The sequence below is a fragment of the Lemur catta genome, chromosome 13 (genome assembly GCF_020740605.2).
Source record: "Lemur catta isolate mLemCat1 chromosome 13, mLemCat1.pri, whole genome shotgun sequence".
NCBI classification, from domain to species: domain Eukaryota; kingdom Metazoa; phylum Chordata; class Mammalia; order Primates; family Lemuridae; genus Lemur; species Lemur catta.
Window position 1 is genome coordinate 58,532,262 of NC_059140.1, and position 19,038 is coordinate 58,551,299.

The 19,038-nt window shown below is 36.3% G+C and overlaps 1 protein-coding gene across 6 annotated transcripts in view; it reads right to left on the bottom strand.

Annotated features, from left to right (window-relative positions):
* Positions 1 to 2,474: 2,474 nt before the first annotated feature.
* Positions 2,475 to 19,038, bottom strand: part of ELF1 (E74 like ETS transcription factor 1) — a 102,710-nt gene continuing 86,146 nt past the window's right edge. For all 6 annotated transcript variants that reach the window (XM_045566785.1, XM_045566783.1, XM_045566784.1 and 3 more), the window contains 5 exons: positions 18,632 to 18,799; positions 14,589 to 14,672; positions 12,888 to 13,080; positions 10,829 to 11,278; positions 2,475 to 4,455 (listed from right to left, as the gene is read on the bottom strand). In XM_045566785.1, the coding sequence (XP_045422741.1) occupies positions 3,852 to 4,455; positions 10,829 to 11,278; positions 12,888 to 13,080; positions 14,589 to 14,672; positions 18,632 to 18,799 (1,499 nt within the window). In that variant the 3' untranslated portion in view covers positions 2,475 to 3,851. The remainder of the gene's footprint in view (positions 4,456 to 10,828; positions 11,279 to 12,887; positions 13,081 to 14,588; positions 14,673 to 18,631; positions 18,800 to 19,038) is intronic.

Consider the following 19,038-nt stretch of genomic DNA (forward strand, 5'->3'; position numbering starts at 1 on the left):
GTAAGCAACCACCAAAGGCTTGACACAATTAGATTGGCACTCCTGTTGCATTGGGAACAGACTGGAGGGGGACAAGGTAAAGACAGAGAATGAGAACAGTAACCTTTAGGTAAAACTGGGGGGACTCCATCCTTTGAAAAAGTCTCTGGAGCAACCCAAGAAGAGCATTAAGAGATTATTGTACAAGCAGGAGGATAGGAAAGAGTTGGGCACTTTGGGGTGGGAAAAAGTGAAGGCAGTAGAAAGTTTAAAGAAAAAGTGAGTTATGAAAAGTTACCAATTGCTGGAGAAGTTCAGGAAGAGAAGGAAAGATGGAAATTTGGCAATATGGAGATTGGTTACTATTAGTGACCTTTGCAACGATAATTTTAGGGTAATAGGGCAAATGCAATACTACAAAGATCTAAAGAATGAATGGAAAGTGAGGAAGGCAGCAAGTTTATAGGTTAAGGACAGTGACTATAACATCACAGGTCCTTCCTTAAATACTGTTGTCAATGATTTGGTGTGCAGAGGCCACATACGAAGAGCCACGTCATGTTCAGGAGTTCAGTGTGACTAGTACATTAGGGGAGACACTAGTAGAGAGAGTCAAGACAGCTCTAGGGACAGATCCATCAATAGGGACAGATCACGTAGATCCTTGTAAACCCTGTTCACAAGTTTGTATTTTCCTTACAAGAAATGATGTTAGCTTAAACTAGAATAGAAACATGAAGATGAAACGTGACAAATTAGAAGCTCTTTAGGAGGAAAATTACCTGGACTGCATGATTGATTGGATGTGGATGTCAGATGTGAAGATAGGGCAAAATAGGTCCCTTAGTAGCTGATACTTAGTCAAAACCTAAAGATTTACTTGTATTAAGCTTTTGAAATTTTAAGGTTCTTACTACATGAATTTTAGGTTTCTTCTACCTTTACAATTTCAGTGTTCATGGTAATTGTACACTGTTCCAGTAACCTTAAGTAGAGGTATCTCTAAAAATTCTTATGCTATACTTTTTAAAGTAAAAAGAAAAAAAAACTAAATGAAATCTAAATGGAGTTACTCATTATTATATAGTTTATCTAATATCCCCATGATAAGGATAATTGATATAAAATACTGCAAGATGCTTAATTTTTAAAAAACCACTACATACTGTATGCTATGCTTTGAATGTTTGTCCCCTCAAAAACTCGTGTTGAAATTTAAGTGCCAAGGGAGAGATGGAGCCTTTAAGAGGTGATTAGGCCATGAGTACCCCACCTTCATGGGTAAGTTTAATGCCTTAATAAAAGCACTTTGGGGTTGGTCCAAGTGCAGTGGTATTTACAACTAATTGATCGCCACCAGTTACAGATTCCTTTGTTCCTTCTCCACTCCCACTGCTTCACATAACCAGCCTTAAAAAAATAAAATAAAAAGGCTTTTGAGAATGGGCTTTCTCTTTGTCCTTCTGTCTTCTCCCATGTGAAGATGAAGGTTTGGATACAGTATTAAGGCATGATTTGGAATCAGAATCGTCAGACTTAACTGGTGCCTTGATATTGGAGTTTGCAGTCTCCAGAACTCTGAGCAAATAAAATTCTCATTATAAATCACCCAATCTCAGATATTCTCTTATAGCAGCAACTAAACAAATGAACGAAGAGTGTATATTCACTATTTATGTAGTGAAAAGCTACAACACTTACCTAGTTAAAAGGTTTTATTTAACTGGATTATGGGGTACTAATATAATATTACATTACCTTTAAAAATCACATTTTGGAAGAATATTAATAGATGTGAGAAAATCAATAAGTCAAAGATATTGCTGGGTATAAAGTTATCAGATTACAGAGATTTTTCTTTTCTTTTTTCTTTCTTTCCTTTTTTTTTTTTTTTTTTTTGAGACAGGATCTCACTCTGTCACCCTAGCTAGAGTGCAGTGGTGTCATCACAGCTAACTGGAGCAACCTCAAACTCCTGGGCTCAAGCGATCCTCCTTCCTCAGCCTCCAAGTAGCTGGGACTACAGGCATACACCACCACGCCTAGCTAATAATATTTTTCTATTTTTAATAGAGATGGGGCCTTATTCTTGTTCAGGCTGGTCTCAAACTCCTGACCTCAAGTGACCCTCCTGCCTTGGCCTCCCAGAGTGCTAGGATTACAGGTGTGCATATTTTCTTGTATTTTTCTATGTTTTCCAAGTCCAAAAACTGACATATTAATAGTTTCTAATTAGAAAACTTTTTAAAAAGTGTGTTTAATAAAATTACCGAGAACATTTTATTTTCTAATTTTTGGAATTTAGACATCATTGTGTGATGTCTAGAAATTGCCATCTGGCATGGTAGAAAGGAAAAGTGAGAGATGACATCCTACAATTCCAGTGGAGTTTGTTATATAAACATTTAGTAACACTGCAAATACTAAAGACATTCTCTATATACTTGTTCTTTAAGAAACATTTGCCTGAAAACAGAAACATCGAGAATTTTTACATGATTTATTTAATAATAAACCAATTAAAGATACAAAAAATGTTTAGAGGATTCCAAAATTTAAATTTTTGTTTAAATACAAATTCACTCTGTAATATGAAAACATATAACATTAGACCTCTAAACATAATGATTTTTTTCATCTACAAAAATTTTTCTTTGCTATACTAGAAAATTGCAGAAAACAATTTTTCTTGTGACATTAAATGTACATTATTTACAGTTGGAAAAGTAATCTAAAAACTATTTCCTTTCAGAAACTTGGATATATATGTTATCTTTGTATGCAATTGCCCTCTCTACCCCCAATAAGAAATTATTGAAAATAAAAAGCAATTATGCTTTTATGACAACTGAATACTCAGCCAGATTAGCCCAAGGCTCAAGTTGCTTTCTTGGCCCTTAAGAAAGAGCTTTCACTCTCTTAGAATAGCAGTATATTATTTAGCACTCAGTAATGTAAGTTTACTAATAGACCACAACACAGTGATCTAAAGAGTTAATGAACAAACTATTTAGGAAGAATTTGTGGTAGATATTACTGAAAACAGGAAAATGAATTTTGTGGGGTCACATTTTCTCTGCAATATTTTAGCTATTCTTATATTAGGAAATAACCTGATAATGTTTAATGTTTAACTGACATAACTTTAAAATATAGGTGTCAGAATAAAAAATTTAGAACTAGAAGGGAATTTGGAGATCATCTAGTCCAGTCCAATGCATCCCTTCCTTTTATGAGAAGAACTAAGGCCCCCCCAAAATGAAGTGGTTTGCCCTAGTTAGTTGGAGTGCCACTCTTAGGCTGATGCTTTTATACTATCCTGCTTCTGAAACAGGTTCAGCCATATCATGGGCATATTTCAATTTTTAATGTTACTTTACATATTCATAGTTCATTATACAGTGCAGCCAACTAAAGTCAACCTAAGTGACATCATAATTTTAATTATGCATAAAATAGGTTTCTTACATTTGAAAGAGTCAAGACTTAACTTATACAAATGGAATGAAAATAGTTCCTATATAAATTTCCTGCTGCCTTATCTTTAAGGATTGTATTTACAAAAGAATCAGAAAAGCTAATACAATCTAAAAATTAGGAAAGAAATTTTTAAAATGCTTATGATATAGCAACTGAAAAATAATCTCAAAAGAACATCTTCATAGTATAAAATGCCTGTTCCTTCACAACTGAATTCTGAAACATTTAGAAAACAAAGAGAAACACTTGAGTTTTTCTCCCTCACTTAACAAAGTCAGAATTAACTCTAAATTGTTTTTAACAATTACAAAAATTAGAAACCTCTGTAGAATTTATCTCAGAATCAACCAGATAGTTAGGCAAACTATCGTTCATAACCTTTGGTATATTAACTAAAAAGAGTTGGGTTCCAGCAGTTCATTTTGTTTCACAGCTACCTGAGAAGGAAATCCGTTGGAACTGGACACCACCATCACATAAGGCTGTGGCTGGTGCTCAGTTTTCTCAGTGTCTTCTTTCAAATGATCTTCAACCTCCTTTTTCTCTGCCTCCTGTATAAGAGTTTTTGTTTCTTGAGCTTTGATAACTGAAGTGATTACAGTGCCAGGCGGGTGAGCAACCAGTTGTGAACTGCGAGGAGAAAAGGTCACCACAGGTGTAGTAGCACTGAAGGATGGAGATGAAGCCACACTGACGGTTCCATTGCAAATGGACTGAACGTTGCTAGTAAGAACCTGCTGCACGTGGGCAGGGCTAAAGACAATCGAAGGAGGAGAGCCCGGCTTCTGTGACTGTAGCATGACGTTTTCTTTCAGTACTGTCATGGGCTGTGATGATGGAATGGCTTGCAAGATAAATTTCTGAGATCCAGCACCTGCTGATGGATCCGTGCTGGCTATAACCGTTGTGAGTGGCACCGTCTGGAGTGTTACCGTATGCAACTGCTGATTCCCAGGAGACACGACCACTGGAACTTGGGTTGGAGCCTGTATAGTCCTATCGAAATTATGAAATTAAAATGAGAAAATTAGCATACTCTACATCATTTAAAACTTTAACACTTGAGAAGTCATTCTGACAAAATACGACTTATACATTTCAAATGCTACTTCCCCTATTTTCAACACAACATAACCAACATCATGCCCGACCACGTATTACAGAGATGCCTAGCACAAAACTCTCTGGCCATTAACTAAGATACCACCTGGTGATGCTATGGAAAAAATGTCTGTACCTAGTGCCACGTTAGTATTTACAAATAGGGAACTAATTTTGTTGGGGAAGAAGGATATCAAAATGCTTAGCAAGGAAGTTATATATGAGCTGCAAGAAAGAAAATTAGGAATTTAAAAGAAAATCCATTTGAATCACTCTTGCTATTTTAATATTTGAGGGACAATGTCATCAACATCCTCATCCACAACATTTACCAAACTTCATATAATTGTTTTCAACCAGACTTTTTACATATAAAGAGGAAAAACAGGCTGGGCTCAGTGGCTCACACCTGTAATCCTAGCACTCTGGGAGGCCAAGGCGGGAGGATCACTTGAGCCCAGGAGTTTGCAGTGAGCTATGATGACATCACTGCACTCTACCTGGGCCAATAGAAGGAGACTGTCTCGGGGAAGGGGGGTGGGAGATAAAGAGGAAAAATGCTCAATTAAAAAAAAAAACCCTGTCTTAATTGTACATACGTGTGAAAGAATTCTTAGAAAAGTATTAACAGCTCACAGTTCATATCATATTTACATAAAACAAGTCATAATTATAATTAACTCGTGAGGGTTCTTAGGTTGGCAGAGAAAATAAGGCCAAGCTTTGGCAAACTCGAATAGAAGCATGTTTTAGCAGTTTTCTAGGCTCAAACAATTTTCACAAATATTAGTCATAAAGCTACAATTTAACTTTTAAAATCCTTTAACACAAAATCCAGTTTATGTAAGGTTGTTAATACCACTTATCGAAGAAAAAGTTACATAAATATTATGAGTTAATCTAACTTTAGAAGTTCACAGCTGTCAAATTTATAGTTATGGCCATTGTTAATACAAATAAAACAAATGCAGTTGAAAAATCTCAGCATCTGGATCTCAACTGTTTCCTCTGAATTGTGTATTTTTTAAAAGATACTTGATTGCTACTTCAGATGGCTAACAGCTAGATTAGTCCCCATAAACCAAATGTTATACATTACGGATTACTAAAGCTAAATTTTAGTAAGTTATAGTTATGTAGCCTGTTTCTCACATATGAGAAATGCAATTCTGGAGGAGAAAACAAACTGGCTAGGTGGAAAGATGAAGATCCAGTGCAACTCAGGTTAAGTACAAAGGAAGTGGGAAGACACAGGATGACTAGAGCCCACCCATTCATATAGGATGCTGCTTCTCAAGTCACCACTGTGAGCATCAGTCTACGGCAGGATATTAACAGCTGTCTTGAAGGACAGAGCTAGAAGAGAGCATCATGAGTTGCGTAATGAAGATTTAATAGGTAGACAGGGTATGGCTAGGAATAAAGGCCAGATGTGCTAAAATTACTGGGCAAGCAGGGATGAGTTGGGAGGAAATAGAGTCATCATGGGAGCTGGGGAGTTTTTCCAAAATACACTGTGCCTCCCCGCTTCTTCTCCTGCCCACCTGACTCAGGGTATCTTGGGTGAAATATCAATCTGGGTATGATATCTGACCCTACAGCCAGATACCATTTTTAAATTTAAAAAACTCCAAGGGCTTCCCATGCGAAGAGTTTGCTTATATGTACATATGGATAAAATAGTACATTGCATATAGTCAGCACTCAGATTGTATATATAAATATGTATAACCTTGCTGCCCTATAAATATTATCCCCTTTTTATACATATGAGAAAACTAATGCACAAGGAGGTTGAACAGCTTGCATAAGATGACCAGTTAGATAAGAAAAGAGCCCAGCTGACTGCAGAGCCTATGTGCTTACTCATTACAACATACTGCCACCTCTTATGTCCCAAATAACTTCAGCTAAAGATGAATATTTACTACAATATCTTTATACTATGGGCAGTTAAAACTCTTTATACACACCTCTCCCCTCTTTCCTTCTCTCTAAGGTGTGGCACAAGGAATAATGTACTTGGAAATTTTCCACATTGCTAATCAGGGACACCACTAGGTCTTCCATGCTTTTGTTCAAATTAGAAAAAGATGTCCTTTGCCTCATATATCCGACTGCCATCTGTCAGAAAATATATAGACTTACCTAGAATATCTACTATGTAAATATATTGGCTTATCTGTACAAATTCTAGAACAATTTTCACTAATAAAAATTTAGAGATTAAAGAATAAAGTTATGAAGCCTTCCCCAACCACAGTATGTTAAGTTCTTTTTTCTTAGTTAATGATTAAACCATCAGTTGTATCTGATTATATTCTATAACAGATTATTATAGCTGATTACTTATTAAAACTCTCCTAAGCTGCTTGTAAACAACTGGTATGACATTGGTAATTTATTATTCATCAAAATTTCTAAGGTTAAGAAAGATACACAACATAACATTAAGCTTTTGTTGAAGATCTATTTAAGTGTAAAATTAAAGGATACACAACCTAACATTAAGCTTTTGTTGAACATCTATTTAATTGTCTCAGCCACCTGTAAGGTTAAATATTATCTAGTAAGTGGGAAGGTTGGAGAGCTGGAAGGTTGTGCCTACATTCTTCCTACTCCATTACACTGCTTGTAAGGTAACCTACACGTCATACATTTTTAGAGCATAATTTATTTAAAATACCCTAAGATAAACCATTAATACTTAAGAAAGTATTCTAGAGAAAAAAGTTATGGTTGGTAAGTGGATTTCCAAGTTTACCAAGGGACAATTTTCAGAAAACACTTTACTAGAGATTTATTTGTTTTTTTTTTTAATCACAAAAAACCCATGTAGACAGGTTTATTTTTGTTGTTTCTTTGACTAACATGAAGCTGGAGTCAAATTAAAATTTGTAAAAAAACTGAGCACACATACCATAAGTCTATTAAGAAAAGTTTAATTGATTCAATGTACATACATGCAGTTATGTGAGATGAAAAGAAATGAGCGAAGGAAAAAAATTATGTTGCTGCCTCACTGTAAATAACTGATAGTTCATGTGAATTATGTAAATCAGTAGGCAGTAAGGCAAGTCATTAACCTCACTGCTTTGGGCTAAACTGCTTTTGCATTAAAACACTAACTATCTCCACCACTTACTAGATGTGACCAAACTCCTTGGCCTATCCTTGCTTCAATTTCCTCATCTATAAAAGGGGGACATTAATGTGTGCCACCATGCCCAGATAATTTTTAAAAATTTTTTGTAGAGACAGGGTCTCACTATATTGTCTGGGCTGGTCTCAAACTCCTGGCCTCAAGGGATCCTCCTGCCTCAGCCTCTCAAAGTGCTAGGATTATAGGTATGAGACACAGCGCCCACCCTACAAAAAAATTCTTTAAAAGACCTCTGATTTTATTAATAAGTAGTAATAAAATCAAGAAAGATATAGCCAAACTACTGTTAATTTTCTTAGGAGTGATAATATGGTTATTTAGGATAATGTCTCTATTCTTATGAGTATAGACTGACACTTAATTTTTCATAATAAACGGTTGGATAATCATAAAAATGCAAACAAAAAACACTAAACCAGAAATTACTTAGTCTAATAAAAAACTATTCTAATAAATAATATGTTAAAATTTCAGAGTGATGTTTGCTTGAACAATTTGCTTGAAATTTAACATTTTTTCTTTCTTTCTATACAATGGAAAGGAACAAGACCATAGCAAAACCTGAGCAATGATATTCAACAGCTATAAGTCTTCAGAGACTGTTCCTATTTATTAGCTTTTGCCTTTCCACATCTAGTAATTTCAGGGAATAAAATGCATTCTATTAAAGGGTTAACTGCTCAATAATAACTAGAATTTTAAGGAGAAAAATAAAAGATCTAACCAAGTAAGAGAAGAACTTTTTAAAAATTGATTAAGAATATGTGTATACATATAAGCATATAAATATAGGAATGATTTACTATAAGAATGTATGTTTTAAAGTTTGAAAAAGTTAAATTTTGTATTTCTTCATTATACTAAGTAGTCCACTTAGAGAACTCATTACCCTAAGAGGAGATGAGAATGAATACAGACACTACTTCAAAATAAATTCTATAAATATAAACGTATCTGACACATTACATACAATGTTAGGTGCTAGGAAAATGGCAATGAATAAAACATGGGTTTTAAATACATAGGAAGAGACATGTATTACAATAAACTGAAATACCAGGTTTATGTAACAGACTGAGAAACAGGCAAGGCTTAGTCAGCTTTATCTGAGAGTAAGGAAAGAATTATCAGTAGAGGGTGAGAGCTGGCAGCTGAGGCTACAGAAATTGGACTGCACTCTCTGTGCAACATGGATCTAACAAAAGCAGCAAGAAGGCAACATAACAAAGCTACTTTAGAAAAATGACACATAATAACATAAATATATAGGTTGGTCTGAAAAAAAAAATATTAGAAGCAGAGTCTGTGGAACTCTCCAGGACCCTGGAAATGAAGAGTCTGAAAGGTACACCAAGGACAGTTGAAAAGCCAATGGGAGGGAGTGTAGCTTTGAACTTTCCTGGCAAGTCTTACAATGTTTTAATATCTGGCATTGAGTATTAATCAGAAATTGATATTCAGAGTACTACAGTATCCAATACAATATCTACAATTTAGTATCTTTCAAAACTAGAAGTGTTTTTTGTTTTGTTTCTTATAGTCTAAAAAGGCACTTTTGAATACAGATGCTAAAAAATTCCACTGAATCACTCCAAGAAGGGGGTTTCAGTGACTAACTGGCTATTGTGTATCTCCTATCAACACAAATAAACACAACAAACAGCCTAGAAACCAATGGGAGGAACCACCCACTCTCAACTAGACAGTCATCACACATAACCAATAGGGCCTAAAAGAAAATAAAACATTAATAGGAAAATAGAGTGACAGCTAAATAAGTACCAGTTTAGCATCCAAAACCCAAAAATCTGAAATCTGAAATACTCTAAAATCCAAAACCTTTTGAGCACCAACGTGACATTCAAAGGAAATGCTCACAGGAGCATTTCAGATTTGGGATGCTCAACCAGAGTTAAGGATAATGTAAATATTCCAAAACCTGAAACAATCCAAAATCTGAAACACTTCTGGTCCCAAGCATTTTGGATAAGGAATACTCAACCTGCACTACTTTAGTAACAATCCAAATAAAAATGAAAAAAAGTCATCTTTGCACTCCACTTGCAAATCATCTGAAGACTTAAAAGAATTAGATTTTCACAGTGTCAAAGAGTTTAAATTGACTATACGAAGATGACCGAATCATCCAAGTTGGTCTTGATTCTAGGTAATATAACTTACTTCAAGATCAGTTGAACAAAATCTTAGCATTTATATTCTGGAATATAAAAATGTAGGATTAAAATCTACTAATTAAAATAATCAAAGAATCATTTTTATTGGCTTTAGAAGGGCTCATATTTTATAATTAATGTTCTAGACATGAACGAATGACAATATAAACAGAAAAAGGGGGTGCTGCAAATATCCATCCAATTTTCTGACTTCCTTTATTGCACCCATTCTAAATCAGCTGAGACGAGTCTCAAATTTCTACAGAAGACTGGACCCAAAGCGTGTAGGATTCTCTCGGTCAATTTGTTGTTTAGCATCTTTCCTGGGGCTCTGAGGCAAATCTGATTTGAGTACACTAACACAGCTACTTTTCCAACTTCTGCCACTCTAAAAGCCTGAAAACCAAGACTTTAGATTCTTGGCCTCCCTACCTCTTTGAACTTTAGAACTGTTCCAAGATAGGATCTTCCCAAGGAATAACATTTATTTCCTGAAACTCAATGTACTCTTACTGTCATAATATGTCAATTTATGTTGAATTTATATAGCTTTTGACTTGATTTGAATAAAGATATGAAACCAGTCTCTGGGTTTTCTCACATTTAAATCACTCCTTAAATAGATCAATCCCGTTATATGAAGGTAAAGTAGACTAGACTTAAATTGATCGAATAATGTCAATAATGTCAAGGCTGAAAAATAAAGAATCATTGATATAATCAGAGGACTAATGTAATATATATTGCTCCTGAAACGATCTGTTGACCACGAGTTCTAGCTTGAAATCTATTTTTATTTTCACTTCTGAATCTTTTTTCTCCCCTGATAAAATAAAGCCCATGTCATCAGATGAATCTTTATACACTTAAACAATGGCTCTAGTCAGAAACAGCATGTAGTGATATGCACTGGCAGCTTTAGTTTTCTTACCTAATACTCTGAACGGAAGAATTTAATGTTTCATCCTGCATGCTACTGGTTATGGGTGCTTCTCCTTCTGGGACAGCTTGTACTGGCTGTACTACATGAACAGTCCGGAAGAGCTGGGTAGGATATGGAGGCTGTGAGGGTTGCACTGTCCTCAAAACTTCTGATGGCTGTGCAACTTCCACAGGATCTTTGGGTTTTGTAGCTTTAGAATTCCCTGGTTTTAGAACTGTAGTGGCTCCTCCTTTTATCCCTGGACTCGAAGGTACTCTTGACCGGCTTGCTTGGTTCCTACTTGAAGTGGTTGTTGAGGATAGTGATGGATCCGAAGATTCTACACTGGAACTTGGATCCTCATCATCTATATATATGAGATCTTTTGGCATTTCTTTAAACTGATACACCAGGCGCTGACCTTCCACTTTTGCCAGAATACCCCTTTGGTAATAGTACCTATTCAAAGCAGACAATTTCGTCAGTATTTTATTCAATCAAACATAAAATAACATTGAACAAATCAAATTTTCCTAATGATAAAATTTAAAAGTTGGGATCAAAACAAGTGAGAAAAAAATTTCTAAATGAAGGGCAGTTATTTTATATAAGATATACATACATTTATGCACAGATAGAGAAAAGTCCTTATTACCAACTAAATCTAAAACCAATTCTATTGAGGGAACTTTTGATGAAGTATGTGGAATCCTCTGCCTTTCACTTTTCTTCCTTCCTCTACCCTTCTGCTAACTTGCTGGGATAATCAAATCTACTACAAACCTTAAGAAACATTTTTCCCCTCCATAGCTTCCTATCAACATTCCTACCAGTTTAAATTTGATTCAGTAAACTTAATTCAGTGTATAAGATTTAATGATGTTAAAAAAAAGATTTAATGATGTACAATAAAAATAATCCAAATTTTGTCATCAATTTTTATAAAATTAAGAACCTAAAAAGTATAACTTAAAAAAACTAAAAACCATAACTAAATAGTTCTACTATAAGATTGCCAAATTATACATACCCTAAAACTTATTCAGATCATTCCTATTTCTAGTAAATCTTTCTCAAATACATCCATACCTTGAAGAATAAATGGCACTATCACAGAAAAACAAACTAAAAATGAGCTTAAGAATAAAATGGGGCTAGATATGGTGGCTCACACCGATAATCCCAGCACTTTGGGAGTCCTAGAGGGGAGAATCACTTAAACCCAAGAGTTTGAGACCAGCCTGGGCAACATCATGAGAACTCATCCCTATAAAAAATTTAAAAATTAGCTGGGTGTGGTGACATGTGCCAGTAGTCCCAGCTAACCGCTACTCAGGAGGCTGAGGCAGGAGGATCACTTGAGCCCAGGAGTTGGAGGTTGCAGTAAGCTATGATCACACCATTGCGTTCTAGCCTGGGCGACAGAGTGAGACTCTGTCTCTAAAAAAGAACTGGAAAAAAAAAGAGTAAATAAATAAAATGGTTCAAAATTTTCACTGTCTAGTATTCCTGAAGTATTAATTTATTCCACTTCTTACTAAGTACCTGCATTACCACTATTGGTACTTTGCTGAATTTAAGTTTAATAGCTTAAAACATATGAACCCGATGGCCTATTGACAACTGATGATAGACATTTTCTGATCCTTCCCCTCTTTTTTTTCCCCCTTTGTAAGAGACAAGGTCTTGCTCTATCCCCCAAGCTGGAGTGCAGTGGCCAGATCATAGCTCACTGTAATGTCAAATTCCTGGGCTCAAGTGATCCTCTCGCCTTAGCCTGCCTAAGTGCTGGGTCTATCTTGCCACCTCGCCTGGCTCTCTGATCTCTTTGTAAGTAAGACATCTGTTGTTTGCAATGAAGTTTTTTGGGGGGGGAAGGAAAACATTTTCCCAGATTGGAATAAGATTTCAATTTAAATGCACACTGACTTCTATAAGTATTGTGGTTTTGGCACTTTGATAAATAAAATTCACCATTTCTTTAATCCCTTAATTTTTAAAGTTACCTATTTTTTGGTATTTATGAAATGATATTCTTAACACAATAAACTACAAAAACTTCACATACCTGAGTGCTCGTCCCATGGTCTCATAATTCATATCAGGTTTGTTTTTGTGCTTCCCCCACAACCGGGACACTGCTTTAGAATCTACCAATTTGAAAATGCCTTTCTCCCGCTGGGTCCATTTGATATATTTAGGACAGGTAGCTTTGTCCTGGAGCAGTGCCAGTAAAAACTCCCAAAGATAAATTGTGTTTCCTGAAACAAAAACAATTTCTTTTTAAATGACCAAAATTTCATGTAAAAGATACAATGAAACACAATAAAAGTCCTAGAAGTTCCATCTATAGTTATACAAAAATATTACATAATTCAGTTAGTATTGGTGATATAGTTCAGTTAGTAATCGTGATATAACGGTCATAATTTTTAAGGTCTAAGAAAAATCTTTTTAGTCCAACAAAGATGTCTAAACAAAGCAATCTTGTCAGATTTTGATAATTTAGAGAGAACATACTTTGAGACAATTTTTTTCTGCCTCTTTAAAAACTATCACATAGAAGAAACATGAAAGAGTTATATAAAACCTTTCAATAGTTATTCTTTCTGTATTAGAACCAGCAGATCAGCCATAACAGTGTTTTCAAATGTGGGCAAGAGTTATGAAAATACTTGAACTCCAAGACAATGTAATAAAGTAGTATGAACTGAAAATCTAACCTGGGCTGAACTCTTCTACGAGCCTCATTATTAAATGAAAGGAATGGATTATTTTAACAGGTGATAGTCACTCAAAATAATTTCTTTGATTACTTTATTATCAGTCTCTTTTTTCTTCTGTTTTGTTTTTGAGACAAGGTCTCCCACTCTGTTGTCTGGGTTAGAGTGCAGCGGCACACTGAAACCTCAAACTCCAGGCTCAAGAGATCCTCCTGCCTCAGCCTCCCAAGTAGCTGGGACTACAGGTGCGTACTATCATGTTTGACTAATTTTTTAATTTTTTTGTAGCCATGGGGTCTCACTATTGCCCAGACTGGTCTTGAACTCCTGGCCTCAAGCCATCCTCCCACCTTGGCCTCCCAAGTGCTAGGATTATAGGCATGAGCCACTGTGCCCTGCATTACCAGTTTCTTTATAGAAATTGGCAACTGTATCTAATAAGCATGTGGCAGCAGTAAGATCCATTTCAACATATCAAGAAAGCTGGTAGTTTCTACTTATAATATGCAGATGCTATAAAGCTGAGCCTGGTACTGGTCTGTGGCCTGTTAGAAACCAGGCTGCATAGCAGGAGGTGAGCGGAGGGTGAGCAAGCAAAGCTTCATCTGTATTTACAGCTGCTCCCCATTGCTCACATCACCGCCTGAGCTCCACCTCCTGCCAGATCAGCGGAGGCATTAGATTCTCACAGGAGCACAAACCCTACTGTAAACTGCGCATGCAAGGGATTTACGTTGCACACTCCTTATGAGAATATGATGTCTGATGATCTGAGGTGGAGCTGAGGTGTTGCTAGTTCTGGGGAGCAGCTGCAAATACAGATTATCATTAGCAGAGAGGTTTGACTACACAGTAAATGTAATGTGCTTGAATCATCCCAAAACCATCCCCCCCCCCCCCCCCCCCCCCCCCCCCCCGTCCATGGAAAAATTGTCTTCCATGAAACCAGTACCTGGTGGCAAAAAGGTTGGGGGACCGCTGCTTTTAAAACAATCTGAAGGTTATTTGACCAGTAAGTATTACAGGGAAATTATAGTAGTACTTACCCTTCCCATCTTTGTTTTTCTTCTTTACAGATATATTTGGCGTAGTGGCTGGGGAATCTGGTCGTGGTGGTTTAGTTTTTCTCCCTGAAATAAGAACAGCTCTGCATAAGTATTTACCTTCAAAAGTGAGAGAGAATGGACAATTCAGCTATTTGTCATTTATCCTAAATTTCAAGTGCCAAATTCTTTATATAAGGGTCGCATATACAAGTCTCCTAAAATGCTGTTTACTAAAAGGAAAACTTCAGTAAAAATTGAACATTAATGTAGGGTTAGATCACAAACACACTTACGTAACAAATAATTTAGCTTATATATGTAAAAATGAGGTTAAATTAAAAATATTGTATCTTGCCTTTGAGGTAATTATACTGATAGTTCTTTCTTAAAATTTTGGAGAATACTCTTGACATTGATAAAATTTGGGCTCAAAACACAGATCATATAGGTTTGTCTGCCTGTTGGTTATATAAACTTTTTAAGGAAGGAGAAGTGGATTTCCAGCTTTTCTCTCTATAAACATATGCTTGCATACAGTTAGTTCCCAAATATTAGAAAGTTCCCCAAACCCTAGAAATACAGAAAAATACGTGAGGCAAAATTTGGGTGAACCACATTTTTCCTGTGCATTTTATTTACTTATCTATTTTTTTTTTTTTTTAGAGATGGGGTCTTGCTATGCTGCCCAGGCTGCACTGCAGTGGCTATTCACAGGCACAATCCCACTACTAATCAGCACAAGAGTTTTGACCTACTCCATTTGCAACCTGAGCCAGTTTACCCCTCCTTAGGCAATCTGGTGGCCCCTTGCTCCCAGGTCGTCACCATATTGATGCTGAACTTAGTGCATACACCTGATGGGCACAGCACACTACAGCCCAGAACTAGGCTCAAGTGATCTTCCTGCCTCAGCCTCCCAAGTAGCTGGGACTACAGGCACATACCACAGGGTCTGGCTCCTGTGTATTTTTAAACATTTTAGTTTTTTTGTATCTCTTTCAATTCCCAGCAAACTTCCTAGTTACCCATCATCAATCTCTAAATAAGTCCATCCCAACAGCCTTATTTGGGTCAATCCGCTATTCTAAAGCCTTATGATCTTCTCTAACCACAGCTTGGTAGCAGTGTTGCCTTGTATTTAGGTTGAGATGATCATGCTGTCTGAAGAGATAACCATTCTGTATGTAAGAAATAATGAACATTTTAGTTACTACCTCCTAAACCAACATTCTTGAGGCTGACTCTCAAGGTCTAGATCACAATGGTGAATTCTGGGTTAATATAATATAGGGCAGTAACTTAGAATGCTAGAGGTAAAAATCACGAGGTTAGTTAACCCATTCCAAAACCTGAATAGGAAAGCATTTCTAAAGTGGGTGAATGAAAGTTAAGGGAGATGGGGATCAAAAGGCCACTCTTCAGGCCCCTCTTACGATTGCGAAACATATACTAGTCTGGCAAGCATCTCAACTTTCATCACTGCAGACCCCTTCAGAGAACCCACTCCTGCGGCATATTTCTCTGGCTGTGTTCATGACAATTGAAAGCCAAGACTTTGGTAACCTTCTACCATCTTATTTTATGCTGTTTATCTACTTTTCCTGGTAGATAACATTTTCTTTATTCCCATGTTCTTCTCCCTTGTGATTTTCTTTAGCTTATTTTACTGTAAGAATATAGGATATAATACAAATGACATAAATATGTGTTCATCGGTTGTTGATGGTATCAGTAAAGTTTTCAGTTAACTATTAGTTAAGTTTTTGGGGAGTCAAAAGTTATACACAGGTTTTTGACTGCACAGGGGGTAGGTGCCCTCCACATTGTTTGAAGGTCAACTGCAGGAGCATATTCTTTTCTGTCTGGCTTCTTTCCCTTGGCATAATTATGTTGAGATTCACCCATTTTTGCTGTATGTATCAATAACATATATTCTGTTTAATTGCTGAGTGGTATTTTATTGCATATACCACATATTTCTTTATCCAATCATCAGTTGATGGACATTTGGATTGCTTTCAGTTTGGGGCAATTGCAAATAAGGCTGCACAAGTTTTTCCATATATTGTTTAACTTCTTTTGGGTAACTACTCAGTAGTGAAATGGTTGGGTCACATGTTAAGTATACATTACATTTTTTAAGGACGGGTGTGCTGGTTCACGCCTGTAATCCTAGCACTTTGGGAGGCTGAGGCAGGATGATTGTTTAAGGCCAGCCTGAGCAACATAGTGAGACCCCGTCTCTACTAGAAATAAAAAAATTAGCAGGGCATGGTGGCATGCACCTATAGTCCCAGCTACTCGGGAACCTGAGGCAGGAGAATTGCTTGAGGCCAGGAGTTTGAGGTTGCAGTAAGCTATGATGATGCCACTGCACTCTATCTCAGCAACTGAGCAAAAACAACATGAACAACAAAAAACGTTTATCGTCTTATTTTATTAAATTGAAGAAAATATTTTTTTTAAGAAACCAACAAACTATTTTCCAAAAAAAGTTTCTCCCTCCACTAAGGTGGGGCAATCACAGGGTTCACCTCATTTGTTTCCCGTCTCTCAGGGATCACTGGCTTTTGTTGACTGATGTCCAATTTCCTCAGTACCATTGTTTCATATATTTTGTCTGTGTTTTTAGTTGTTTCAGGTGGGAGGATAAATTCATATTCTGTTATTCCACCTTGACTAGAAGAGGAAGTTCCACCTGGTCTTTTTTAATAGCCTTATTCTTTGACCATGTTTTTTATTCTTTTGCTTTAAAAGTTATAATCCCATTCTGTTAAAGCTTCTGTTTGATAATTCTATTGCCTATGGTTCTTAGAACATTAACCCTAGGGCTTTCTATGGCTGTTGCTTCTCATCAGGAAGTGTCTTATTCATGGATTCTCTGACACCGAAATGTCAATTTACCTTCAACAAGGCTTTATCTGAGGAAGTACGTGTGTCCTAGGTTGAATGTGTAACCCACCAGAGCAATTTTACAAGAGCTGCTTCTGCCTGGTATCCCAAAGTTACTACCATCCTGGGGCCACTTTTATGTTAATTACTTGGCTGGGAATTCCTAACATCAGCAATAGTTTTAAATCTAACTGCAAACCTAGGGTAACACAGGCCTAAAATTAAGAATTCTTAAGAATAAGAATTAAAAATAAGATTAAGAATAATTTCTCCACTCAGAGACCTGGTTGAGAAATACAAGCTTCCTTAACATCTGTCTGTGCCACTGGGTGGATGTTTCTCCCCTGGGAATATAGCCCATCAGAGGTCTCAGTTATGTGCTAAGGTCTTTGTCCAATACCCCATCTTGCATAAGCCCAGGACCTAAGCTTCTTCCTCTCTGTGGGCAATAAAACCAAGCCCCTTAAAATATCCTTCTCAGCCCTTCCAAGCTGCTGCAGTGTCATCTCACGCTTACTATTTTTACTTTCCTCTTCATTTTTGGCTCTTGGAATTTCCCTTACTTTCATGGGAACTTAGGTTACCAGGTGGCTGGTGATACCATTAACCAGATATTAAACTCAAAATACTAAACAAGCAGGAATAGAATCAGAAGGCAATGAAAATGGAATGAGTATCAGACTTTAGAAGTGTGGTCCCAATTTGTGAAAAGTTAAAAGTTCCTATTTAACACATTCTAACAGCTTCCTCTTCAATTACTTACTTGGTTTTCAACTCATTATATTTTTCCAACTGGAATCTTACACTGGAATCACCGGTATAAACTAGTGGCTTTTCTTGGGAGGTAGCTGACCTGCCCTTATCCCCAAGTGCTTTATGAATTTGGATAAAAAGGTTTAGGTAAAAATTTGAGGCTTTAAAAAGCTGGAAAATCCCTTTTCTATGAGATAGACCAAATATTTTAAATGCATAGAATAATTTAGTTTAAAAAATAACCCCCCTATGAAGAAAACCTCTTAATTTATGTTTTGTGCCCTCAAACTTTTTTCTTACGTAAGTTTTAGCTGATGTAGAAATATCCTTGAATAAAAATTATATCTAGATTCCACATGAAGACTTGACTGTTTGCCCTGAACAAGTTGACCACTTACCTTTCTTTCTCTTAGGCTGTTCTGGTGATGAGGCTCCAGGTGAGTCTGCATATTTCTCTTGCACCTGCTGAGTTTCCATCACTTCAGGAATCCCATCTAATGTGACGGATACATGGGTGACCGGGGCAACAACAATGTCATCTTCAGATGAACTAAATATATTATTATCTAACGGAAATAAAATGAACTAATTATAATTAACTGTGCACTATAAACCCAAACAATTTCATAAAATAATGTCCTGTCCTGTTTCTATGAAGATGAAACTAGAAATAAAATTTTAAAATCTATTCCCTGGTTTTTATTTCCTCTTTCCTAAATTAAGTACTCTAAATCAGCCCAGGCTTGACTGGACTATTTCAGGGTCTTTCTTACTTGACTTCCTATCACAAGTCTATCCTGTCTCT